The sequence below is a fragment of the Pseudoliparis swirei genome, chromosome 12 (genome assembly GCF_029220125.1).
Source record: "Pseudoliparis swirei isolate HS2019 ecotype Mariana Trench chromosome 12, NWPU_hadal_v1, whole genome shotgun sequence".
NCBI classification, from domain to species: domain Eukaryota; kingdom Metazoa; phylum Chordata; class Actinopteri; order Perciformes; family Liparidae; genus Pseudoliparis; species Pseudoliparis swirei.
The window spans coordinates 359,611-385,354 of record NC_079399.1 but is presented as its reverse complement, the minus strand read 5'-3'; the positions used below and the strand labels follow the sequence as shown (position 1 = coordinate 385,354).

General features: G+C 49.1%; 2 protein-coding genes across 7 annotated transcripts in view; one reads left to right on the top strand and one right to left on the bottom strand.

Moving 5' to 3' along the window:
- Positions 1-4,310, top strand: part of brf1b (BRF1 RNA polymerase III transcription initiation factor subunit b) — a 38,223-nt gene extending 33,913 nt beyond the window's left edge. The window contains exons 18-19 of the mRNA XM_056427695.1: positions 3,648-3,783; positions 3,923-4,310. Coding sequence (XP_056283670.1) covers positions 3,648-3,783; positions 3,923-3,954 — 168 coding nt within the window. The 3' untranslated portion in view covers positions 3,955-4,310. The remainder of the gene's footprint in view (positions 1-3,647; positions 3,784-3,922) is intronic.
- LOC130202290 (activator of 90 kDa heat shock protein ATPase homolog 1-like) lies at positions 4,292-25,434 on the bottom strand. Of its 6 annotated transcripts, none has more exons than XM_056427697.1 (10): positions 25,331-25,434; positions 22,590-22,686; positions 22,222-22,412; positions 12,879-12,961; positions 12,653-12,770; positions 12,485-12,582; positions 12,270-12,407; positions 4,884-4,985; positions 4,755-4,806; positions 4,292-4,658 (listed from the first exon to the last, which is right to left on the bottom strand). In XM_056427697.1, the coding sequence occupies exons 2-10, from the start codon at positions 22,667-22,669 to the stop codon at positions 4,501-4,503; spliced, it is 1,020 nt and encodes a 339-aa protein (XP_056283672.1). In that variant the 5' UTR covers positions 22,670-22,686; positions 25,331-25,434; the 3' UTR covers positions 4,292-4,500. The 6 variants fall into 6 exon arrangements, with proteins under 6 accessions (XP_056283672.1, XP_056283671.1, XP_056283674.1 ...); XM_056427696.1 differs by lacking the exon at positions 25,331-25,434 and adding an exon at positions 24,998-25,324; XM_056427699.1 differs by lacking the exon at positions 25,331-25,434 and adding an exon at positions 24,998-25,324 and having other exon boundaries at positions 12,879-12,952.
- Between the last annotated feature and the right edge of the window lie 310 nt (positions 25,435-25,744).

Below are 25,744 nucleotides of genomic sequence, written 5' to 3'. Positions count from 1 at the left end.
GAGAGTGGACTTGGAGCCAATGAGGACAACCTCGGTTTTATTGCTGTTCAATTTGAGGAAGTTTGAGGTGAACCAGTCTTTGATTTCCTGTAAACAGGCACAGAGGAGGGGCGAACGTGGAAGAGGGTTTGGAGGAAACATAGAGTTGGGTGTCGTGGCGTAACAGTGGAATTGAATGTTATGTTTGCGGAAAATGAGTCCAAGTGGGAGGAGGTAGATGATAAACAGGATAGGACCAAGGACAGAGCCCTGGGGAACACCGGAGGAGAGGGGGGAGGGGTGTGATGTGAATGATTTTATGAGTTCGGCCAGAGAGATATGAGTGAAACCATGAAAGGGGTGTGTCTGAAAATCCAATGGAGGCTAGTCGATCAAGGAGGATGGAGTGGGAGATGGTGTCGAAGGCGGCGCTCAGATCGAGGAGGATGAGGATTGATAATAGTCCAGAGTCCGCTGCCATGAGGAGGTCATTTGAGATCTTGATGAGGGCTGTTTCTGTGACGGGGGCGAAAACCGGACTGGAACTGTTCATAGAGGTTATTGTTGGAGAGGTGAGTCTGAATCTGAGATGCCACTGTTTTTTCTAGGATTTTAGAGAGAAATGGTAGGTTGGAAATGGGACGGAGGTTATTGAAAATGTTGGGGTCTAAACCAGGTTTCTTGAGTATTGGAGTAACAGCAGCAGATTTGAGAGGTGATGGGACAGAACCAGAGGGGAGGGAGGAGTGGATGAGGGCTGTCATCAGGGTACCAGAGGGGAGGAGGAGTGGATGAGGGCTGTCATCAGGGTACCAGAGGGGAGGAGTGGATGAGGGCTGTCATCAGGGTACCAGAGAGGAGAGGAGGAGTGGATGAGGGCTGTCATCAGGGGTAGCAGAGAGGGGAGGGAGGTTATAACCAGGGAGGATGGGAGGGGGTCGAGTTGGCAGGTGGATGGCTTGGAAGTCTGGATGAGTTTTGATAAAACGATGGCAGAGGGGAGTTGGAAGCAGGATAGAGGTACAGAGAGGGGGGGGGGAATAAAAGTAGAAGGACAACAGGACGTATGAGGGGTCAGTTGCTGATGGATGGCAGCTATTTTAGTGTTAAAAATGACATTAGGGAGTTACAGTGTTCAGTGGAGTAGAAGTGAGGGGGAAGGGAATCAGGGGGGCGGAATGAATTATTGACCACAGAGAAAAGGGTCCTGGTGTTCCCAGCACCAGCAGTGATTTTGTTTGTAAAGTATTGTGATTTGGCTGAGGAGAGGGCATCTTTGTACAGGAGGATGTGGGCATGGTGCATCTGTTTATGAATAGTGAGTCCGGTTTTGGTGGAAAGCCTCTCCAACTGACGTCCTTTGGCTTTCAACTGGCGGAGGTGAGGGGAGAACCAGGGGGCCGAGGGGGGGAACGAGACAGTCCGGGTTCTGAGGGGAGCAAGTGAGTTCAGCAGAGTCTGGAGACTCTCATTGTAAAGATGAACCAGATGGTCCGAGGTGTGTGAGGGGGTGATGATGGGGAAACTGTCAATGCCTGTTGTGAGGTCAGCTAGATTAATGTTTGAGATGTGGAGAAAGGATATGACACGTAACTGTTTGAATTTGGATAATGTTAAACTTAAATTAAATAAATTAAGCATGTGGTCGGAGATGGGGAGATCGACAGCAGAACAGTTGAGGGGAGTGAGACCAGAGCAACAGACCAAGTCCAAAATGTGACCTTTAGAGTGGGTGGGGAAGTGAATATGTTGTAGGAGACCAAAACTCTCCAAGCAAAAAGTGAAGTCCATAGTGAGGGGATGATTAGTGTTGTCCATGTGAATATTCAGATCGCCCAACAGAATTATGTTGGGAGACAGTGAACAGATGTGTGTGAGAAGTGTGGTGAATTCATTGATGAAGTCCTTATTTGGTTTGGGTGGGCGGTAAATATTGACTAAAACGGTTGGAGTAGGACCATTCAGTTGTAGAGCCACAGATTCGAATGTCTGGGATACTGGCAATGATACTGATGAGACCTTCCAAGTCTCGCGGTGAAGTATCGCGAGACCTCCTCCTCTTCCGGTGAGACGGGGGTGTGCGGTGTAAACAAACCCAGGTGGAACAGACTCGTTCAGCTGAGAGAAGTCGTCAGGGGTTTGCCACGTCTCAGTCAGGCAGAGAAAGTCCAACTTGAGGTCTTGGAGTAGTTGTCCCTTGCCTGAGAGGGAACGGATGTTGAACAATCCAAAGTTGACGTCGGAGTGTTGGTTGGTAAAGCTAACGTTAGCCGACCTGGCTAGGCTGGCTAACGTGCTGTGGTCCACCTTCCTGCGGGTGTTTCTCGGAGGGTGGCGGCGGGTTGAGGACCAGAATGAGTTAATGGCAGTAGAGTTATCGATGCGGTGGTATCGTCCCGCTCCGCGGTGAATGTACCTCCGGCGGGGGTAGCGAGCGGTGTCCGGGAAGTGGTATAGTGTAGGCGGAGGAGCAGATCGGTGGAATCTGAATTGGAGGAGCTCTGCGCTCAAGTAGTGGATCAGGGGTGAGACTGGGAGTATTACGAAGGACAGGACAGCCCACAGGAGCACGAAGCTCACAGCAAGCTGGTAGATCCACATGATCCACGGACAGATGTTCACCGAGCAGCGTAGCTGTCAGCGTTCACTCCCGGAAGTGTGACTAGATGAACAATAGATGTCATGTGACTAGATGAACAATAGATGTCATGTGACCAGATGAACAATAGATGTCATGTGACCAGGTGAACAATAGATGTCATGTGACTAGATGAACAATAGATGTCATGTGACCAGATGAACAATAGATGTCATGTGACCAGATGAACAATAGATGTCATGTGACCAGGTGAACAATAGATGTCATGTGACTAGATGAACAATAGATGTCATGTGACCAGATGAACAATAGATGTCATGTGACCAGATGAACAATAGATGTCATGTGACCAGGTGAACAATAGATGTCATGTGACTAGATGAACAATAGATGTCATGTGACTAGATGAACAATAGATGTCATGTGACCAGATGAACAATAGATGTCATGTGACCAGGTGAACAATAGATGTCATGTGACTAGATGAACAATAGATGTCATGTGACTAGATGAACAATAGATGTCATGTGACCAGATGAACAATATATGTCATGTGACCAGATGAACAATAGATGTCATGTGACTAGATGAACAATAGATGTCATGTGACTAGATGAACAATAGATGTCATGTGACCAGATGAACAATAGAGGTCATGTGACCAGATGATCAATAGATGTCATGTGACCAGATGAACAATAGATGTCATGTGACCAGGTGAACAATAGATGTCATGTGACCAGATGAACAATAGATGTCATGTGACCAGATGAACAATAGATGTCATGTGACTAGACAGGAAGCTTTATTATCTGAAGCTACGTAGCTAGTCTCTGGAGCTAGTTTGATATAACCAGGAGCTAGTTGGCTAGTCTTCAGAGCTAGTTAGCTCTTATCTGCAGCTAGTTAGCTGCTCCTGTAAAAGTCGTGGTGGGGGGAGAGGCGAAGGACCACGACTCGTCTTCTGTCCCATTAGCATGGTGGCTAGTCTGTAGCTTCATCCCTCATGGCTCATGTCTGTATCTTATATCTATAAGCATCATTAAACTCAATGTATTTCACCTCTAAGGCAGAAAACACCGTCACCATGACAACAGAGGCTTCATCTCCTGGACTCGAACTGGACAGAAGCCCTGCCCCTGTTACCCCGCCCCCTGAGGAGCAGCAGGAGGACGAGTGTGTCAGCGCTCTGCAGCTCGTCGGGGGTCAGTCCAGGTTTTCATTCTGAAAAGACCCGAACCCCCGAAACCGTGGAGGAAGCAGTGTTCCTCAAGTCTGACCGCCAGGAAACACGAAGCACTCATCGACCGATCGATCGATTGATTGATTGATTGTGTTTTCCAGACTACGGCTGTGAGGAGGAGGAAGTCTTCTAACTCCGCCCTGCTGATCTTTGACGTCCAGAATAAACTCCGTCTTGTTAAAGTGAGGCAGCTGAAACTGATCAATGTTACAGTAATCAATATCAGTAGCTTTTAGATGCTTGTATATTTTTATATTGATCCATTTGAATGTAAATAGATGAACATTCCTGTCAGATGGAATCCTTCCCACCGGCTCTGATGTTTGTGTTTTTACTGTTTTTCTTGTGTACTTTGCTCGTAGAGGAATGTGTATTTCGTGTATTTCTTACTTGTGTTTGTTGTTTCTGAAAAGAGAGAAAAACATTGAAAGAATGAAAAAACCTCTGAATGGAGAAATAATACTAATAAACTTGATTGGTATTCCTTTATTTTCAGTAAAGCTTTGATGTTGGTTATCTGGGCTCTGATTGGTCCTGACAGCAGCGAGACAATCACACCCATCCTCCAAACTTTATTCACACGATTCAAACTTCAACACTTTGGAAAATGTGTTTTTACTTGAGATGAAGCTGGGCTAGCATTTCCTGCTCTCAGCGAGTCGGACAAGGGGGCGGAGTCTCAGTACCCGAACACCTGCTTGATTGCCTGGAAGTAGAACCGGGTCCAGCCCTCCCTGGTGGAGTCCTCCTCCCCTTCAGGGACTCCGCCACACTCCATCCTCAGCTCCGTCTCACCTCCTCGGTCCTCCAGGTCCAGCCTGACGGCGGCGTAGTGTTCTGATGGAGACCAAAAGAAAGCTGGGATGTCAGATTGTCCCCGAATGCAGCAGCAGAGGTTCTAGCGCGTCGCGGCCTCGTCGCAGGAAGTCGTACCGCCGGGCCACGTTCTGAACCGCCACCTCATCTCAATCTTTCGGTTTGGTACCTGCGAGGAGGGGAAGGGGTTTGGTTACCGTGGTGACGCAACGGTCGGTACCGATTGGCTTAACGGGGTGACCGCACCAGCTGGGTGAACTCTCCTCTGACGCTCCCGTCCAACATCTGGAACCTCCCCCCACGCCGAGCGTCCACCTGCGCCGCGCAGCGCGTGAACACCTGCACCAACTGAGGGGTCAGAGGGTCACTGCTGGACCAGGACTACGACCAGACTGGACTTAGTGTACTAGTACTACTGTACTACTACCATACTGTACTAGTACTACGATACTGTACTAGTACTACTGTACTACTACGATACTACTAGTACTACTATGATACTGTACTACTACGATACTGTACTAGTACTACTGTACTACTACCATACTGTACTAGTACTACTGTACTAGTACTACTACGATACTGTACTAGTACTACTGTACTACTACAATACTGTACTACGACCATACTGTACTAGTACTACTACGATACTGTACTAGTACTACTGTACTACTGTACTAGTACTACTACGATAATGTACTAGTAATAGTACACTGATTAGCGTGGAAAAAAGGGAAAAGCCATCCGGTCTGTTGGACCTGGTTTACCCTGATGGGTTCTGGTTGGACCTGGTTTACCCTAATGGGTTCTGGTTGGACCTGGTCTTACCCTGATGGGTTCTGGTTGGACCTGGTTTACCCTGATGGGTTCTGGTTGGACCTGGTTTACCCTGATGGGTTCTGGTTGGACCTGGTCTACCCTGATGGGTTCTGGTTGGACCTTGTTTACCCTGATGGGTTCTGGTTGGACCTGGTCTTACCCTGATGGGTTCTGGTTGGACCTGGTTTTACCCTGATGGGTTCTGGTTGGACCTGGTCTACCCTGATGGGTTCTGGTTGGACCTGGTCTTACCCTGATGGGTTCTGGTTGTACCTGGTCTTACCCTGATGGGTTCTGGTTGGACCTGGTTTACCCTGATGGGTTCTGGTTGGACCTGGTTTACCCTGATGGGTTCTGGTTGGACCTGGTTTACCCTGATGGGTTGTGGTTGGACCTGGTTTTACCCTGATGGGTTCTGGTTGGACCTGGTTTACCCTGATGGGTTCTGGTTGGACCTGGTTTACCCTGATGGGTTCTGGTTGGACCTGGTCTTACCCTGATGGGTTCTGGTTGGACCTGGTTTTACCCTGATGGGTTCTGGTTGGACCTGGTCTACCCTGATGGGTTCTGGTTGGACCTGGTCTTACCCTGATGGGTTCTGGTTGGACCTGGTTTACCCTAATGGGTTCTGGTTGGACCTGGTCTTACCCTGATGGGTTCTGGTTGGACCTGGTTTACCCTGATGGGTTCTGGTTGGACCTGGTTTACCCTGATGGGTTCTGGTTGGACCTTGTTTACCCTGATGGGTTCTGGTTGGACCTGGTTTACCCTGATGGGTTCTGGTTGGACCTGGTTTTACCCTGATGGGTTCTGGTTGGACCTGGTTTACCCTGATGGGTTCTGGTTGGACCTGGTCTTACCCTGATGGGTTCTGGTTGGACCTGGTTTTACCCTGATGGGTTCTGGTTGGACCTGGTCTTACCCTGATGGGTTCTGGTTGGACCTGGTTTACCCTGATGGGTTCTGGTTGGACCTGGTTTTACCCTGATGGGTTCTGGTTGGACCTGGTTTACCCTGATGGGTTCTGGTTGGACCTGGTCTTACCCTGATGGGTTCTGGTTGGACCTGGTTTTACCCTGATGGGTTCTGGTTGGACCTGGTTTTACCCTGATGGGTTCTGGTTGGACCTGGTTTACCCTGATGGGTTCTGGTTGGACCTGGTTTACCCTGATGGGTTCTGGTTGGACCTGGTCTACCCTGATGGGTTCTGGTTGGACCTGGTCTTACCCTGATGGGTTCTGGTTGGACCTGGTCTTACCCTGATGGGTTCTGGTTGGACCTGGTTTACCCTGATGGGTTCTGGTTGGACCTGGTTTACCCTGATGGGTTCTGGTTGGACCTGGTTTTACCCTGATAGGTTCTGGTTGGACCTGGTTTACCCTGATGGGTTCTGGTTGGACCTGGTTTACCCTGATGGGTTCTGGTTGGACCTGGTCTTACCCTGATGGGTTCTGGTTGGACCTGGTTTTACCCTGATGGGTTCTGGTTGGACCTGGTCTTACCCTGATGGGTTCTGGTTGGACCTGGTTTACCCTAATGGGTTCTGGTTGGACCTGGTCTTACCCTGATGGGTTCTGGTTGGACCTGGTTTACCCTGATGGGTTCTGGTTGGACCTTGTTTACCCTGATGGGTTCTGGTTGGACCTGGTTTACCCTGATGGGTTCTGGTTGGACCTGGTTTTACCCTGATGGGTTCTGGTTGGACCTGGTTTACCCTGATGGGTTCTGGTTGGACCTGGTCTACCCTGATGGGTTCTGGTTGGACCTGGTCTTACCCTGATGGGTTCTGGTTGGACCTGGTCTTACCCTGATGGGTTCTGGTTGGACCTGGTCTTACCCTGATGGGTTCTGGTTGGACCTGGTTTACCCTGATGGGTTCTGGTTGGACCTGGTTTACCCTGATGGGTTCTGGTTGGACCTGGTTTTACCCTGATGGGTTCTGGTTGGACCTGGTCTTACCCTGATGGGTTCTGGTTGGACCTGGTTTACCCTGATGGGTTCTGGTTGGACCTGGTTTTACCCTGATGGGTTCTGGTTGGACCTGGTTTACCCTGATGGGTTCTGGTTGGACCTGGTTTACCCTGATGGGTTCTGGTTGGACCTGGTTTTACCCTGATGGGTTCTGGTTGGACTGATGGGTTCGGTTGGACCTGGTTTACCCTGATGGGTTCTGGTTGGAGCTGGTTTACCCTGATGGGTTCTGGTTGGACCTGGTTTACCCTGATGGGTTCTGGTTGGACCTGGTTTACCCTGATGGGTTCTGGTTGGACCTGGTCTTACCCTGATGGGTTCTGGTTGGACCTGGTTTACCCTGATGGGTTCTGGTTGGACCTGGTCTTACCCTGATGGGTTCTGGTTGGACCTGGTTTACCCTGATGGGTTCTGGTTGGACCTGGTTTACCCTGATGGGTTCTGGTTGGACCTGGTTTACCCTGATGGGTTCTGGTTGGACCTGGTCTTACCCTGATGGGTTCTGGTTGGACCTGGTTTACCCTGATGGGTTCTGGTTGGACCTGGTCTTACCCTGATGGGTTCTGGTTGGACCTGGTTTACCCTGATGGGTTCTGGTTGGACCTGGTTTACCCTGATGGGTTCTGGTTGGACCTGGTTTACCCTGATGGGTTCTGGTTGGACCTGGTTTACCCTGATGGGTTCTGGTTGGACCTGGTCTTACCCTGATGGGTTCTGGTTGGACCTGGTTTACCCTGATGGGTTCTGGTTGGACCTGGTTTACCCTGATGGGTTCTGGTTGGACCTGGTCTACCCTGATGGGTTCTGGTTGGACCTGGTTTACCCTGATGGGTTCTGGTTGGACCTGGTCTTACCCTGATGGGTTCTGGTTGGACCTGGTTTACCCTGATGGGTTCTGGTTGGACCTGGTTTACCCTGATGGGTTCTGGTTGGACCTGGTTTACCCTGATGGGTTCTGGTTGGACCTGGTTTACCCTGATGGGTTCTGGTTGGACCTGGTTTACCCTGATGGGTTCTGGTTGGACCTGGTCTTACCCTGATGGGTTCTGGTTGGACCTGGTTTTACCCTGATGGGTTCTGGTTGGACCTGGTCTTACCCTGATGGGTTCTGGTTGGACCTGGTGTTACCCTGATGGGTTCTGGTTGGACCTGGTTTACCCTGATGGGTTCTGGTTGGACCTGGTTTACCCTGATGGGTTCTGGTTGGACCTGGTTTACCCTGATGGGTTCTGGTTGGACCTGGTTTACCCTGATGGGTTCTGGTTGGACCTGGTCTTACCCTGATGGGTTCTGGTTGGACCTGGTTTACCCTGATGGGTTCTGGTTGGACCTGGTTTACCCTGATGGGTTCTGGTTGGACCTGGTTTACCCTGATGGGTTCTGGTTGGACCTGGTTTACCCTGATGGGTTCTGGTTGGACCTGGTTTACCCTGATGGGTTCTGGTTGGACCTGGTCTTACCCTGATGGGTTCTGGTTGGACCTGGTTTACCCTGATGGGTTCTGGTTGGACCTGGTCTTACCCTGATGGGTTCTGGTTGGACCTGGTTTACCCTGATGGGTTCTGGTTGGACCTGGTCTTACCCTGATGGGTTCTGGTTGGACCTGGTTTACCCTGATGGGTTCTGGTTGGACCTGGTTTACCCTGATGGGTTCTGGTTGGACCTGGTTTACCCTGATGGGTTCTGGTTGGACCTGGTCTTACCCTGATGGGTTCTGGTTGGACCTGGTTTACCCTGATGGGTTCTGGTTGGACCTGGTCTTACCCTGATGGGTTCTGGTTGGACCTGGTTTACCCTAATGGGTTCTGGTTGGACCTGGTCTTACCCTGATGGGTTCTGGTTGGACCTGGTTTACCCTGATGGGTTCTGGTTGGACCTGGTCTACCCTGATGGGTTCTGGTTGGACCTGGTCTACCCTGATGGGTTCTGGTTGGACCTGGTCTTACCCTGATGGGTTCTGGTTGGACCTGGTCTTACCCTGATGGGTTCTGGTTGGACCTGGTTTACCCTGATGGGTTCTGGTTGGACCTGGTCTTACCCTGATGGGTTCTGGTTGGACCTGGTTTACCCTGATGGGTTCTGGTTGGACCTGGTCTTACCCTGATGGGTTCTGGTTGGACCTGGTTTACCCTGATGGGTTCTGGTTGGACCTGGTCTTACCCTGATGGGTTCTGGTTGGACCTGGTCTACCCTGATGGGTTCTGGTTGGACCTGGTCTTACCCTGATGGGTTCTGGTTGGACCTGGTTTACCCTGATGGGTTCTGGTTGGACCTGGTTTACCCTGATGGGTTCTGGTTGGACCTGGTTTACCCTGATGGGTTCTGGTTGGTCCTTGGTTACCCTGATGGGTTCTGGTTGGACCTGGTCTACCCTGATGGGTTCTGGTTGGACCTGGTCTACCCTGATGGGTTCTGGTTGGACCTGGTTTACCCTGATGGGTTCTGGTTGGACCTGGTTTACCCTGATGGGTTCTGGTTGGACCTGGTTTACCCTGATGGGTTCTGGTTGGACCTGGTCTACCCTGATGGGTTCTGGTTGGACCTGGTTTACCCTGATGGGTTCTGGTTGGACCTGGTTTACCCTGATGGGTTCTGGTTGGACCTGGTCTTACCCTGATGGGTTCTGGTTGGACCTAGTTTACCCTGATGGGTTCTGGTTTTACCCTGATGGGTTCTGGTTGGACCTGGTTTACCCTGATGGGTTCTGGTTGGACCTGGTTTTACCCTGATGGGTTCTGGTTGGACCTGGTCTTACCCTGATGGGTTCTGGTTGGACCTGGTCTTACCCTGATGGGTTCTGGTTGGACCTGGTTTACCCTGATGGGTTCTGGTTGGACCTGGTCTTACCCTGATGGGTTCTGGTTGGACCTGGTTTACCCTGATGGGTTCTGGTTGGACCTGGTCTTACCCTGATGGGTTCTGGTTGGACCTGGTTTTACCCTGATGGGTTCTGGTTGGACCTGGTTTACCCTGATGGGTTCTGGTTGGACCTGGTTTTACCCTGATGGGTTCTGGTTGGACCTGGTCTTACCCTGATGGGTTCTGGTTGGACCTGGTTTACCCTGATGGGTTCTGGTTGGACCTGGTCTTACCCTGATGGGTTCTGGTTGGACCTGGTTTACCCTAATGGGTTCTGGTTGGACCTGGTCTTACCCTGATGGGTTCTGGTTGGACCTGGTTTACCCTGATGGGTTCTGGTTGGAACTGGTCTACCCTGATGGGTTCTGGTTGGACCTGGTCTTACCCTGATGGGTTCTGGTTGGACCTGGTCTTACCCTGATGGGTTCTGGTTGGACCTGGTCTTACCCTGATGGGTTCTGGTTGGACCTGGTTTACCCTGATGGGTTCTGGTTGGACCTGGTCTTACCCTGATGGGTTCTGGTTGGACCTGGTTTACCCTGATGGGTTCTGGTTGGACCTGGTCTTACCCTGATGGGTTCTGGTTGGACCTGGTTTACCCTAATGGGTTCTGGTTGGACCTGGTCTTACCCTGATGGGTTCTGGTTGGACCTGGTCTACCCTGATGGGTTCTGGTTGGACCTGGTCTTACCCTGATGGGTTCTGGTTGGACCTGGTCTTACCCTGATGGGTTCTGGTTGGACCTGGTTTACCCTGATGGGTTCTGGTTGGACCTGGTTTACCCTGATGGGTTCTGGTTGGACCTGGTCTACCCTGATGGGTTCTGGTTGGACCTGGTCTACCCTGATGGGTTCTGGTTGGACCTGGTGTTACCCTGATGGGTTCTGGTTGGACCTGGTTTACCCTGATGGGTTCTGGTTGGACCTGGTTTACCCTGATGGGTTCTGGTTGGACCTGGTCTTACCCTGATGGGTTCTGGTTGGACCTAGTTTACCCTGATGGGTTCTGGTTTTACCCTGATGGGTTCTGGTTGGACCTGGTTTACCCTGATGGGTTCTGGTTGGACCTGGTCTTACCCTAATGGGTTCTGGTTGGACCTGGTTTACCCTGATGGGTTCTGGTTGGACCTGGTCTACCCTGATGGGTTCTGGTTGGACCTGGTGTTACCCTGATGGGTTCTGGTTGGACCTGGTTTTACCCTGATGGGTTCTGGTTGGACCTGGTCTTACCCTGATGGGTTCTGGTTGGACCTGGTTTTACCCTGATGGGTTCTGGTTGGACCTGGTCTTACCCTGATGGGTTCTGGTTGGACCTGGTGTTACCCTGATGGGTTCCGGTTGGACCTGGTTTACCCTGATGGGTTCTGGTTGGACCTGGTCTACCCTGATGGGTTCCGATTGGACCTGGTTTTACCCTGATGGGTTCTGGTTGGACCTGGTTTACCCTGATGGGTTCTGGTTGGACCTGGTCTTACCCTGATGGGTTCTGGTTGGACCTGGTTTACCCTGATGGGTTCTGGTTGGACCTGGTCTTACCCTGATGGGTTCTGGTTGGACCTGGTTTACCCTGATGGGTTCTGGTTGGACCTGGTCTTACCCTGATGGGTTCTGGTTGGACCTGGTTTACCCTGATGGGTTCTGGTTGGACCTGGTCTTACCCTGATGGGTTCTGGTTGGACCTGGTCTTACCCTGATGGGTTCTGGTTGGACCTGGTTTACCCTGATGGGTTCTGGTTGGACCTGGTCTTACCCTGATGGGTTCTGGTTGGACCTGGCTTACCCTGATGGGTTCTGGTTAGACCTGGCTTACCCTGATGGGTTCTGGTTGGACCTGGTTTACCCTGATGGGTTCTGGTTGGACCTGGCTTACCCTGATGGGTTCTGGTTGGACCTGGTTTACCCTGATGGGTTCTGGTTGGACCTGGTATTACCTTGATGGGTTCTGGTTGGACCTGGTCTTACCCTGATGGGTTCTGAACAGTACCTCCTGGCTGATGAAGGTCCTGTACAGCTCCTCAGGAGAGGTTTGGAAGGTTTCCGTCAGATTAAAGGTGCAGGTTGAGATAGGAACACCTGGGAAGGAGGGGGCGGGGCCAGAAAAACACCTGGCGGTAGGGCTTTTCTATGGGATAATTCAAAGAGGTCAGAGGTCACCTTTACACCTGTATCAGCCCAGTGTCTGGATGTTAATACGTATACCTGAGCTTTACAGGTCTGGATCTGGTTCTTCTGTGTCTGAGGTTCAGGGAGCTGCGGCTGGCCGTCCGCCTTAGCGAGGATCATTCCTTGACTGAACTCTGTGAGGTCACGCAAGTTACGACAGGTCGTCACTGATTGGTTAGTGCAGATGCATTCTGGGTAACATACCTGATTTGAGCTGGCGAACAAACTCCCCCAGAGCCCTCCGGACTTCCTGAACGCCGCGCGTCTTCATGAGGCCGAGGAGCGGCGTGTCGGGCTGGTCTTTGCACAGAGACACTGAGATCTGGACGGGATCATCAAGATGAAAATCAATATGATCATCAATTCAGCGATGGGTGCAGCGATCGATACGGTCCTGGGGATCACCAGGAACAGGAAGTAGTTGACTAACGTCAAGGTCCTCCATGTCGTTCTCGTCCGACAAGTTGGACACGTCAACAGTTCCTCTGAACTTCACGCCGCCGCCTGTCGTCCCTGCAGACAGGAAACAGTTAACACCACAGAAGAAGAGCGATGCTACAACTAGTCGTGGTAGCAGTAGATTGGTAGACGTAGGTAGTACCGGTTAAATCTCCCTGTAAAGTCAAGAATCACTTTTAAAGTTCTTCTCTTAACCTACAAAGCCTTGATTGGTGATGCGCCATCATATCTTAAGGAGCTTGTAGTACCATATTGCCGCACTAAATGCGGGACTACTTGTAGTTCCTAGAGTCTTAAAAAGTAGGAGGAGCCAAATCCTTTAGTTATCAAGCTCCTCCTCTTTTATGGAACCAGCTCCACCTTCAGTCCTGGAGGCTCCGCCCCCTCATGGAGACTGAAGACTTTCCTCTTTGACAGAGCTGATAGTTACACCTGAATCAGGTTCACCTGGTCCAGCCCTGGAGACGCTGCTATAGGCTGAGAGGCTGAGGGGGACGTTTAGGATGCACTGAGCACCTCTCCTCTCTCCTCTCTCCTTATGGACGTTTAGGATACACTGAGCTCCTCTCTCCTCTCCTCTCTCCTTATGGACGCTTAGGAGACACTGAGCTCCTCTCCTCTCTCCTCTCTCCTTATGGACGTTTAGGATACACTGAGCTCCTCTCTCCTCTCCTCTCCTTATGGACGCTTAGGAGACACTGAGCTCCTCTCTCCTCTCTCCTTATGGACGTTTAGGATACACTGAGCTCCTCTCTCCTCTCCTCTCCTTATGGACGTTTAGGATACACTGAGCTCCTCTCTCCTCTCCTCTCTCCTTACGTTTAGGATGCACTGAGCTCCTCTCCTCTCTCCTTATGGACGCTTAGGATACACTGAGCTCCTCTCCTCTCTCCTTATGGACGTTTAGGATGCACTGAGCTCCTCTCTCCTCTCCTCTCTCCTTATGGACCTTTAGGATACACTGAGCTCCTCTCTCCTCTCCTCTCTCCTTATGGACGCTTAGGATACACTGAGCTCCTCTCTCCTCATGGACGCTTAGGAGACACTGAGCTCCTCTCTCCTTATGGACGCTTAGGATACACTGAGCTCCTCTCTCCTCTCCTCTCTCCTTATGGACGTTTAGGAGACACTGAGCTCCTCTCTCCTCTCCTCTCTCCTTATGGACGCTTAGGATACACTGAGCTCCTCTCTCCTCTCCTCTCTCCTCTCCTCTCTCCTCATGGACATTTAGGATACACTGAGCTCCTCTCTCCTCTCTCCTTATGGACGTTTAGGAGACACTGAGCTCCTCTCCTCTTTCCTTATGGACGCTTAGGATACACTGAGCTCCTCTCTCCTTATGGACGTTTAGGATACACTGAGCTCCTCTCCTCTCTCCTTATGGACGTTTAGGATGCACTGAGCTCCTCCCTCCTTATGGACGTTTAGGATACACTGAGCTCCTCTCTCCTCTCTCCTTATGGACGTTTAGGAGACACTGAGCTCCTCTCTCCTCTCTCCTTATGGACGTTTAGGAGACACTGAGCTCCTCTCCTCTCTCCTTATCGACGTTTAGGATTCACTGAGCTCCTCTCTCCTCTCTCCTTATGGACGTTTAGGAGACACTGAGCTCCTCTCCTCTCTCCTTATGGACGTTTAGGATGCACTGAGCTCCTCTCCTCTCTCCTTATCGACGTTTAGGATTCACTGAGCTCCTCTCTCCCTTATGGACGTTTAGGAGACACTGAGCTCCTCTCCTCTCTCCTTATGGACGTTTAGGAGACACTGAGCTCCTCTCTCCTCTCTCCTTATGGACGCTTAGGATACACTGAGCTCCTCTCCTCTCTCCTTATGGACGTTTAGGAGACACTGAGCTCCTCCTCTCCTCTCTCCTTATGGACGTTTAGGAGACACTGAGCCCTCTCTCCTCTCTCCTTATGGACGTTTAGGAGACACTGAGCTCCTCTCCTCTCTCCTTATGGACGTTTAGGAGACACTGAGCTCCTCTCTCCTCTCTCCTTATGGACGCTAGGATACACTGAGCTCCTCTCTCCTCTCTCCTTATGGACGCTTAGGAGACACTGAGCTCCTCTCTCCTCTCTCCTTATGGACGCTTAGGATACACTGAGCCCTCTCTCCTCTCCTCTCTCTCCTTATGGACGCTTAGGATACACTGAGCTCCTCTCCTCTCTCCTTATGGACGTTTAGGATACACTGAGCACCTCTCTCCTCTCCTTATGGACGCTTAGGATACACTGAGCTCCTCTCTCCTTATGGACGCTTAGGATACACTGAGCTCTCTCCTTATGGACGTTTAGGATACACTGAGCTCCTCTCTCCTCTCTCCTTATGGACGCTTAGGATACACTGAGCTCCTCTCTCCTCTCTCCTTATGGACGTTAGGATACACTGAGCTCCTCTCTCCTCTCTCCTTATGGACGCTTAGGATACACTGAGCTCCTCTCTCCTTATGGACGCTTAGGATACACTGAGCTCCTCTCTCCTCTCTCCTTATGGACGCTTAGGATACACTGAGCCCCGCCTCTCTCCTTATGGACGCTTAGGATACACTGAGCTCCTCTCTCCTCTCTCCTTATGGACGCTTAGGATACACTGAGCTCCTCTCTCCTCTCTCCTCTCTCCTTATGGACGTTTAGGATACACTGAGCTTCTCTCCTCTCTCCTTATGGACGTTAGGATACACTGAGCTCCTCTCTCCTCTCTCCTTATGGACGCTTAGGATACACTGAGCTCCTCTCCTCTCTCCTTATGGACGTTTAGGATACACTGAGCTCCTCTCCTCTCTCCCTATGGACGTTTAGGATACACTGAGCCCCCCTCCTCTCCTCTCCTCTCTCCTTATGGACGTTTAGGATACACTGAGCTCCTCTCTCCTCTCTCCTTATGGACGTTTAGGATACACTGAGCCCTCTCTCTCTCTCCTTATGGACTTAGGAGACACTGAGCTCTCCTCTCCTTATGGACGTTAGGAGACACTGAGCTCCTCTCCTCTCTCCTTATGGACGTTTAGGATACACTGAGCTCCTCTCTCCTCTCTCCTTATGGATGTTTAGGATACACTGAGCTCCTCTCCTTATGGACGTTTAGGATACACTGAGCTCCTCTCTCCTCTCTCCTTATGGACGTTTAGGAGACACTGAGCCCTCTCTCTCTCTCCTTATGGACGTTTAGGATACACTGAGCTCCTCTCTCTCTCCTTATGGACGTTTAGGATACACTGAGCTCCTCTCTCTCTCCTCTCTCTCCTTATGGACGTTTAGGATACACTGAGCTCCTCTCTCTCCTTATGGACGTTTAGGATACACTGAGCCCTCTCTCTCCTCTCTCCTTATGGACGTTAGGATACACTGAGCTCCTCTCTCCTCTCTCCTTATGGACGTTTAGGAGACACTGAGCCCTCTCTCCTCTCTCCTTATGGACGTTAGGATACACTGAGCCCTCTCTCCTCTCTCCTTATGGACGTTTAGGATACACTGAGCTCCTCTCCTCTCTCCTTATGGACGTTTAGGAGACACTGAGCTCCTCTCTCCTCTCTCCTTATGGACGTTTAGGATACACTGAGCTCCTCTCTCCTCTCCTTATGGACGTTTAGGATACACTGAGCTCCTCTCTCCTTATGGACGTTTAGGATACACTGAGCTCCTCTCCTCTCTCCTTATGGACGTTTAGGATACACTGAGCTCCTCTCTCCTCTCTCCTTATGGACGTTTAGGATACACTGAGCTCCTCTCTCCTCTCTCCTTATGGACGTTTAGGATACACTGAGCTCCTCTCCTCTCTCCTTATGGACGTTAGGAGACACTGAGCCCTCTCTCCTCTCTCCTTATGGACGTTTAGGATACACTGAGCTCCTCTCTCTCTCTCCTTATGGACGTTTAGGATACACTGAGCTCCTCTCCTCTCTCCTTATGGACGTTTAGGATACACTGAGCCCTCTCTCCTCTCCCTTATGGACGTTTAGGAGACACTGAGCTCTCTCCTTATGGACGTTTAGGATACACTGAGCTCCTCTCTCCTTATGGACGTTTAGGATACACTGAGCTCCTCTCTCCTCTCCTTATGGACTTTTAGGATACACTGAGCTCCTCTCTCCTTATGGACGTTTAGGAGACACTGAGCTCCTCTCTCCTTATGGACGCTTAGGATATACTGAGCTCCTCTCTCCTTATGGACGTTTAGGATGCACTGAGCTCCTCTCTCCTCTCCTTATGGACGTTTATGAGACACTGAGCTCCTCTCCTCTCTCCTTATGGACGTTTAGGATACACTGAGCTCCTCCCTCTCTCCTTATGGACGTTTAGGATACACTGAGCTCCTCTCTCCTCTCTCCTTATGGACGTTTAGGATACACTGAGCTCCTCTCTCCTTATGGACGTTTAGGATGCACTGAGCTCCTCTCTCCTCTCTCCTTATGGACGTTTAGGATACACTGAGCTCCTCTCTCCTCTCCTTATGGACGTTTAGGATACACTGAGCTCCTCTCTCCTCTCTCCTTATGGACGTTTAGGATACACTGAGCTCCTCTCCTCTCTCCTTATGGACGTTTAGGATGCACTGAGCTCCTCTCGCCTTATGGACGTTTAGGATACACTGAGCTCCTCTCTCCTTATGGACGTTTAGGAGACACTGAGCTCCTCTCTCCTCTCTCCTTATGGACGCTTAGGATACACTGAGCTCCTCTCCTCTCTCCTTATGGACGTTTAGGAGACACTGAGCTCCTCTCTCCTTATGGACGCTTAGGATACACTGAGCTCCTCTCTCCTCTCTCCTTATGGACGTTTAGGAGACACTGAGCTCCTCTCTCCTCTCTCCTTATGGACGTTTAGGATACACTGAGCCCTCCTCCTCTCTCCTTATGGACGTTTAGGATGCAGTGAGCTCCTCCTCTCTCCTTATGGACGTTTAGGATACACTGAGCTCCTCTCTCCTTATGGACGTTTAGGAGACACTGAGCTCCTCTCTCCTCTCTCCTTATGGACGTTTAGGATGCACTGAGCTCTCTCCTCTCTCCTTATGGACGTTTAGGATACACTGAGCTCCTCTCCTCTCTCCTTAAGGACGTTTAGGATGCACTGAGCTCCTCTCTCTCCTTATGGACGTTAGGATGCACTGAGCCCTCCTCTCTCTCTCCTTATGGACGTTTAGGAGACACTGAGCTCCTCTCTCCTCTCCTTATGGACGTTTAGGATGCACTGAGCTCCTCTCTCCTCTCCTCTCTCCTTATGGACATTTAGGAGACACTGAGCTCCTCTCCTCTCTCCTTATGGACGTTTAGGATGCACTGAGCTCCTCTCTCCTCTCCTCTCTCCTTATGGACGTTTAGGATGCACTGAGCTCCTCTCCTCTCTCCTTATGGACGTTTAGGAGACACTGAGCCCTCTCCTCTCTCCTTATGGACGTTAGGATACACTGAGCTCCTCTCCTCTCTCCTTATGGACGTTTAGGATGCACTGAGCTCCTCTCTCCTCTCTCCTTATGGGCGTTTAGGATACACTGAGCTCCTCTCTCCTCTCCTCTCTCCTTATGGACGTTTAGGATGCACTGAGCTCCTCTCGCCTTATGGACGTTTAGGATACACTGAGCTCCTCTCTCCTTATGGACGTTTAGGAGACACTGAGCTCCTCTCCCTCTCTCCTTATGGACGTTTAGGAGACACTGAGCCCTCTCTCTCTCCTCTCCTTATGGACGTTTATGAGACACTGAGCTCCTCTCCTCTCGCCTTATGGACGTTTAGGATACACTGAGCTCCTCTCTCCTTATGGACGTTTAGGAGACACTGAGCTCCTCTCTCCTCTCTCCTCTCTCCTTATGGACGCTTAGGATAAACTGAGCTCCTCTCCTCTCTCCTTATGGACGTTTAGGAGACACTGAGCTCCTCTCTCCTCTCCTTATGGACGCTTAGGATACACTGAGCTCCTCTCTCCTCTCTCCTTATGGACGTTTAGGATGCACTGAGCTCCTCTCTCCTCTCTCCTTATGGACGTTTAGGATACACTGAGCTCCTCTCTCCTCTCTCCTTATGGACGTTTAGGATGCACTGAGCTCCTCTCGCTCTCCTTATGGACGTTTAGGATACACTGAGCTCCTCTCTCCTTATGGACGTTTAGGAGACACTGAGCTCCTCTCTCCTCTCTCCTTATGGACGCTTAGGATACACTGAGCTCCTCCTCTCTCCTCTCTCCTTATGGATGTTTAGGATGCACTGAGCTCCTCTCTCCTCTCCTTATGGACGTTTAGGAGACACTGAGCTCCTCTCTCCTCTCCTCTCTCCTTATGGACGTTTAGGATACAGTGAGCTCCTCTCCTCTCTCCTTAAGGACGTTTAGGATGCACTGAGCTCCTCTCTCCTCTCTCCTTATGGACGCTTAGGATACACTGAGCTCCTCTCTCCTTATGGACGTTTAGGAGAAACTGAGCTCCTCTCTCCTCTCCTCTCTCCTTATGGACGTTTAGGATGCACTGAGCTCTTCTCTCCTCTCTCCTTATGGACGTTTAGGATACACTGAGCTCCTCTCCCCTCTCCTCTCTCCTTATGGACGTTTAGGATGCACTGAGCTCCTCTCTCCTTATGGACGTTTAGGATGCACTGAGCTCCTCTCTCCTCTCTCCTTATGGACGTTTAGGAGACACTGAGCTCCTCTCTCCTCTCCTTATGGACGTTTAGGATGCACTGAGCTCCTCTCCTCTCTCCTTATGGACATTTAGGAGACACTGAGCTCCTCTCCTCTCTCCTTATGGACGTTTAGGATACACTGAGCTCCTCTCTCCTCTCCTCTCTCCTTATGGACGTTTAGGATGCACTGAGCTCCTCTCTCCTCTCTCCTTATGGACGTTTAGGATGCACTGAGCTCCTCTCCTCTCTCCTTATGGACGTTTAGGATACACTGAGCTCCTCTCTCCTCTCTCCTTATGGACGTTTAGGATACACTGAGCTCCTCTCCTCTCTCCTTATGGACGTTTAGGATACACTGAGCTCCTCTCTCCTCTCCTCTCTCCTTATGGACGTTTAGGATGCACTGAGCTCCTCTCTCCTCTCTCCTTATGGACGTTTAGGAGACACTGAGCTCCTCTCTCCTTATGGACGTTTAGGATGCACTGAGCTCCTCTCCTCTCTCCTCTCTCCTTATGGACGTTTAGGAGACACTGAGCTCCTCTCTCCTCTCCTTATGGACGTTTAGGATGCACTGAGCTCCTCTCCTCTCTCCTTATGGACATTTAGGAGACACTGAGCTCCTCTCCTCTCTCCTTATGGACGTTTAGGATACACTGAGCTCCTCTCCTCTCTCCTTATGGACGTTTAGGATGCACTGAGCTCCTCTCTCTCTCCTTATGGACGTTTGGGACACTGAGCTCCTCTCTCTCTCCTTATGGACGTTTAGGATACACTGAGCTCCTCTCTCCTCTCTCCTTATGGACGTTTAGGATACACTGAGCTCCTCTCCTCTCTCCCTTATGGACGTTTAGGATACACTGAGCTCCTCTCTCCTTATGGACGTTTAGGATACACTGAGCTCCTCTCCTCTCTCCTTATGGACGTTTAGGATACACTGAGCTCCTCTCCTCTCTCCTCTCCTTATGGACGTTTAGGATACACTGAGCTCCTCTCTCCTCTCTCCTTATGGACGTTTAGGAGACACTGAGCTCCTCTCTCCTCTCCTTATGGACGTTTAGGATGCACTGAGCTCCTCTCTCCTCTCTCCTTATGGACGTTTAGGATGCACTGAGCTCTCCCCTCTCCTCTCTCCTTATGGACGTTTAGGATGCACTGAGCTCCTCTCTCCTCTCCTTATGGACGTTTAGGATGCACTGAGCTCCTCTCTCCTCTCCTCTCTCCTTATGGACATTTAGGAGACACTGAGCTCCTCTCCTCTCTCCTTATGGACGTTTAGGATGCACTGAGCTCCTCTCTCCTCTCCTCTCTCCTTATGGACGTTTAGGAGACACTGAGCTCCTCTCCTCTCCTTATGGACGTTTAGGATGCACTGAGCTCCTCTCCTCTCTCCTTATGGACGTTTAGGATACACTGAGCTCCTCTCTCCTCTCCTCTCTCCTTATGGACGTTTAGGATACACTGAGCTCTCTCCTCTCCTCTCTTATGGACGTTTAGGATGCACTGAGCTCCTCTCCTCTCTCCTCTCTCCTTATGGACGTTAGGATACACTGAGCTCCTCCTCTCCTCTCTCCTCTCTCCTCTCTCCTTATGGACGTTTAGGATACACTGAGCTCCTCTCCTCTCCTCTCTCCTTATGGACGTTTGGATACACTGAGCTCCTCTCCTCTCCTTATGGACGCTTAGGATGCACTGAGCTCCTCTCTCCTCTCCTCTCTCCTTATGGACGTTTAGGATACACTGAGCTCCTCTCTCCTCTCCTCTCTCCTTATGGCCGTTTAGGATACACTGAGCTCCTCTCCTCTCTCTCCTTATGGACGTTTAGGATACACTGAGCTCCTCTCTCCTCTCTCCTTATGGACGTTTAGGATACACTGAGCTCCTCTCTCCTCTCTCCTTAAGGATGAATTTTCATCTCTCAATCACACGTTACTAACTCTGCTTTCTCCCCGGAGTCCTTGTGACTTCACGTCTCATGGGGTCATCGGACCCTATGAGACGACATAGATCCTATCTGCTGATGGAGCATCGAGGTCTGGGTCGTGGAATTCCTGCTCCTGACTACGCCACTGTCCTGTTGAGACTCCGCCCACTGTTGAGACTCCGCCCACTCCTCCTCTCTACCTCCATCTGATGGATGGTGGAGGTCTCCATCGTGGAATATGCCTACTATGAACTATTCATACACTCTGTCACATTCATTGAATGTATTTTAACTCTAATCTGTCCTTCTGGTCACATGACATCTATTGTTCTGTCCATCCTGGAGAGGGATCCTCCTCTGTTCTCTCCTGAAGGGTTCTTACCTTCTTCCCCCTGAAGGGTTGTTTGGGAGTTTTTCCTGATCCAATGTGAGGTCAAAGGTCAGGGATGTCTATGTGTACAGATTGTAAAGCACTCTGAGAAAAATTTGTAATTTGTGAAAATGGGCTATTCAAATAAACTGAACTGAATTAAAATCCAGGTACTACCGGTTAAATACAGGTAGTACCGGTTAAATACAGGTAGTACCGGTTAAATACAGGTAGTATTGGTTAAATCCAGGTAGTACCGGTTAAATGCATAGTACCGGTTACATCCAGGTTGTACCGGTTAAATGCAGATAGTACCGGTTAAATACAGGTAGTATTGGTTAAATACAGGTAGTACCGGTTAAATACAGGTAGTATTGGTTAAATACAGGTAGAGTGACATCATCACTGACCCAGCCAGCTGGCCCTGAGCTGCCACTCGTAGAAGAAGAAGAGCTTCCCTCGGCGGTTGTTGATGGAGGACTCGCCCTCCACCTTGGGGACCTCCGTCAGCTGGACCACGCCCTCCGGACCCTCCGCCCGGACGCCCAGCAGGAGGTCCCGGAGGAGGACCGAGGACCAGGAGCTCACGTCACGCTCCGTCCTGTATGACAAGAACAACATTATTATTATTAACTTACAATCATACTAATCTTACATAATAGTAATACATGACAACAATTATCACACCGGAAATACCAGTAATAATAAATAACAATACCAAATAATAATAGATAATGGTAATAATGTTAAATAACACATAATGATAATGATTACAGACCAGTGCCAGTTGTTGACGTTGGTTCCGTCGACTCTTTGTTCCACGATCCACCGAGGATCCCCCTCGCCCCACTTCGCCATCAGAGTACCGAGTACTACTGTAGGAGTACCCGGTACATCAGTAATGAGTACTACTGTAGGAGTACCCAGTACATCAGTAATGAGTACTACTGTAGGAGTACCCAGTACATCAGTAATGAGTCTTAATGTAGGAGTACCCAGTATATCAGGAATGAGTACTACTGTAGGAGTACCCAGTATATCAGTACCGAGTACTACTGTAGGAGTACCCGGTACATCAGTAATGAGTCTTAATGTAGGAGTACCCAGTATATCAGTAATGAGTACTACTGTAGGAGTACCCAGTATATCAGTACCGAGTACTACTGTAGGAGTACCCAGTACATCAGTAATGAGTATTACTGTAGGAGTACCCAGTACATCAGTAATGAGTACTACTGTAGGAGTACCCAGTATATCAGTACCGAGTACTACTGTAGGAGTAACGAGTATATCAGTAATGAGTACTATTGTAGGAGTACCCGGTACATCAGTAATGAGTACTACTGTAGGAGTACCCGGTACATCAGTAATGAGTACTACTGTAGGAGTACCCCGTATATCAGTAATGAGTACTACTGTAGGAGTACCCGGTACATCAGTAATGAGTACTACTGTAGGAGTACCCAATACATCAGTAATGAGTACTACTGTAGGAGTACCCAGTACATCAGTACCGAGTACTACTGTAGGAGTACCCGGTATATCAGTAATGAGTACTACTGTAGGAGTACCCAGTACATCAGTAATGAGTACTACTGTAGGAGTACCCAGTATATCAGTAATGAGTATTACTGTAGGAGTACCCAGTATATCAGTAATGAGTACTACTGTAGGATTACCCAGTATATCAGTAATGAGTATTACTGTAGGAGTACCCAGTATATCAGTAATGAGTACTACTGTAGGATTACCCAGTATATCAGTACGCAGTACTACTGTAGGAGTACCCGGTATATCAGTAATGAGTCTTAATGTAGGAGTACTGAGTACTACTGTAAGAGTACCAAGTATATTAGTACTTAGTATTACTGTAGGAGTACCCAGTATATCAGTAATGAGTACTACTGTAGGAGTACCCAGTGTATCAGTAATGAGTACTACTGTAGGAGTACCCAGTGTATCAGTAATGGGTACTACTGTAGGAGTACCCAGTGTATCAGTAATGAGTACTACTGTAGGAGTACCCAGTATATCAGTAATGAGTACTACTGTAGGAGTACCCAGTGTATCAGTAATGGGTACTACTGTAGGAGTACCCAGTATATCAGTAATGAGTACTACTGTAGGAGTACCCAGTGTATCAGTAATGAGTACTACTGTAGGAGTACCCAGTATATCAGTACGCAGTACTACTGTAGGAGTACCCGGTACATCAGTAATGAGTACTACTGTAGGAGTACCCAGTATATCAGTAATGAGTACTACTGTAGGAGTACCCAGTATATCAGTACGCAGTACTACTGTAGGAGTACCCAGTACATCAGTAATGAGTACTACTGTAGGAGTACCCGGTACATCAGTAATGAGTATTACTGTAGGAGTACCCAGTACATCAGTAATGAGTACTACTGTAGGAGTACCCAGTACATCAGTAATGAGTATTACTGTAGGAGTACCCAGTATATCAGTAATGAGTACTACTGTAGGAGTACCCAGTACATCAGTAATGAGTACTACTGTAGGGTGCCGGTACATCAGTAATGAGTATTACTGTAGGAGTACCCAGTACATCAGTAATGAGTACTACTGTAGGAGTACCCAGTACATCAGTACCGAGTACTACTGTAGGAGTACCCAGTATATCAGTAATGAGTACTACTGTAGGAGTACCCAGTACATCAGTAATGAGTATTACTGTAGGAGTACCCAGTATATCAGTAATGAGTACTACTGTAGGAGTACCCAGTACATCAGTACCGAGTACTACTGTAGGAGTACCCAGTACATCAGTAATGAGTACTACTGTAGGAGTACCCAGTACATCAGTACCGAGTACTACTGTAGGAGTACCCAGTACATCATTAATGAGTACTACTGTAGGAGTACCCAGTACATCAGTAATGAGTATTACTGTAGGAGTACCCGGTATATCAGTAATGAGTACTACTGTAGGAGTACCCGGTACATCAGTAATGAGTCTTAATGTAGGAGTACCGAGTATATTAGTCCTGAGTATTACTGTAGGAGTACTGAGTACTACTGTAAGAGTACCAAGTATATTCGTACTTAGTATTACTGTAGGAGTAACGAGTATATTAGTACTGAATATTACTGTAAGAGTATCGAGTATTACTGAGTATTACTTTAGTACTGGTGGACTTACTGTCGTATTACTGCTTTACTTACTTGTATTTATTACTGTAGTAGTACTGCTGTTCTGACTGTAGTATTACTGCTGTACTGACTGTAGTATTACTGCTGTACTTACTGTAGTTTTACTGCTGTACTGACTGTAGTATTACTGCTGTACTGACTAGTATTACTGCTGTACTGACTGTAGTTTTACTGCTGTACTGACTGTAGTATTACTGCTGTACCGACTGTAGTATTACTGCTGTACTGAATGTAGTATTACTGCTGTACTGACTGTAGTTTTACTGCTGTACCGACTGTAGTATTACTGCTGTACTGACTGTAGTATTACTGCTGTACCGACTGTAGTATTACTGCTGTACTTACTGTACTTCTACTCTGATCAGCTGTCCATAAACGTCTCCCGAGTCTGACTGTTCAGCAGAAACTTAAAACCACTTCACTCTGTCAACTTCCGGTGTACATTTTCAAAGTAAACCTCTTTTCAAAACAAAGGCAAACTAAATCAAACCACTCATAAAGATAACAAATTAAAATATAATAAAACACTATGAATAAACTATTAGAAAACAACTGTAGTATTACACGATTCATACATTACAAACTAAATTAAGTCACTCATATACATACAAGATATACAATATTTGTTTTGTTTTTCCCACTTCACATGTTATTCATTATATATTTGTTTTGTTTAAATATAATAGTTTTTAATCAATGATAAATGTTCTCCTGACTCATTTTTATTTTGAAATAAATTGTTCATATAATATTAGTTTG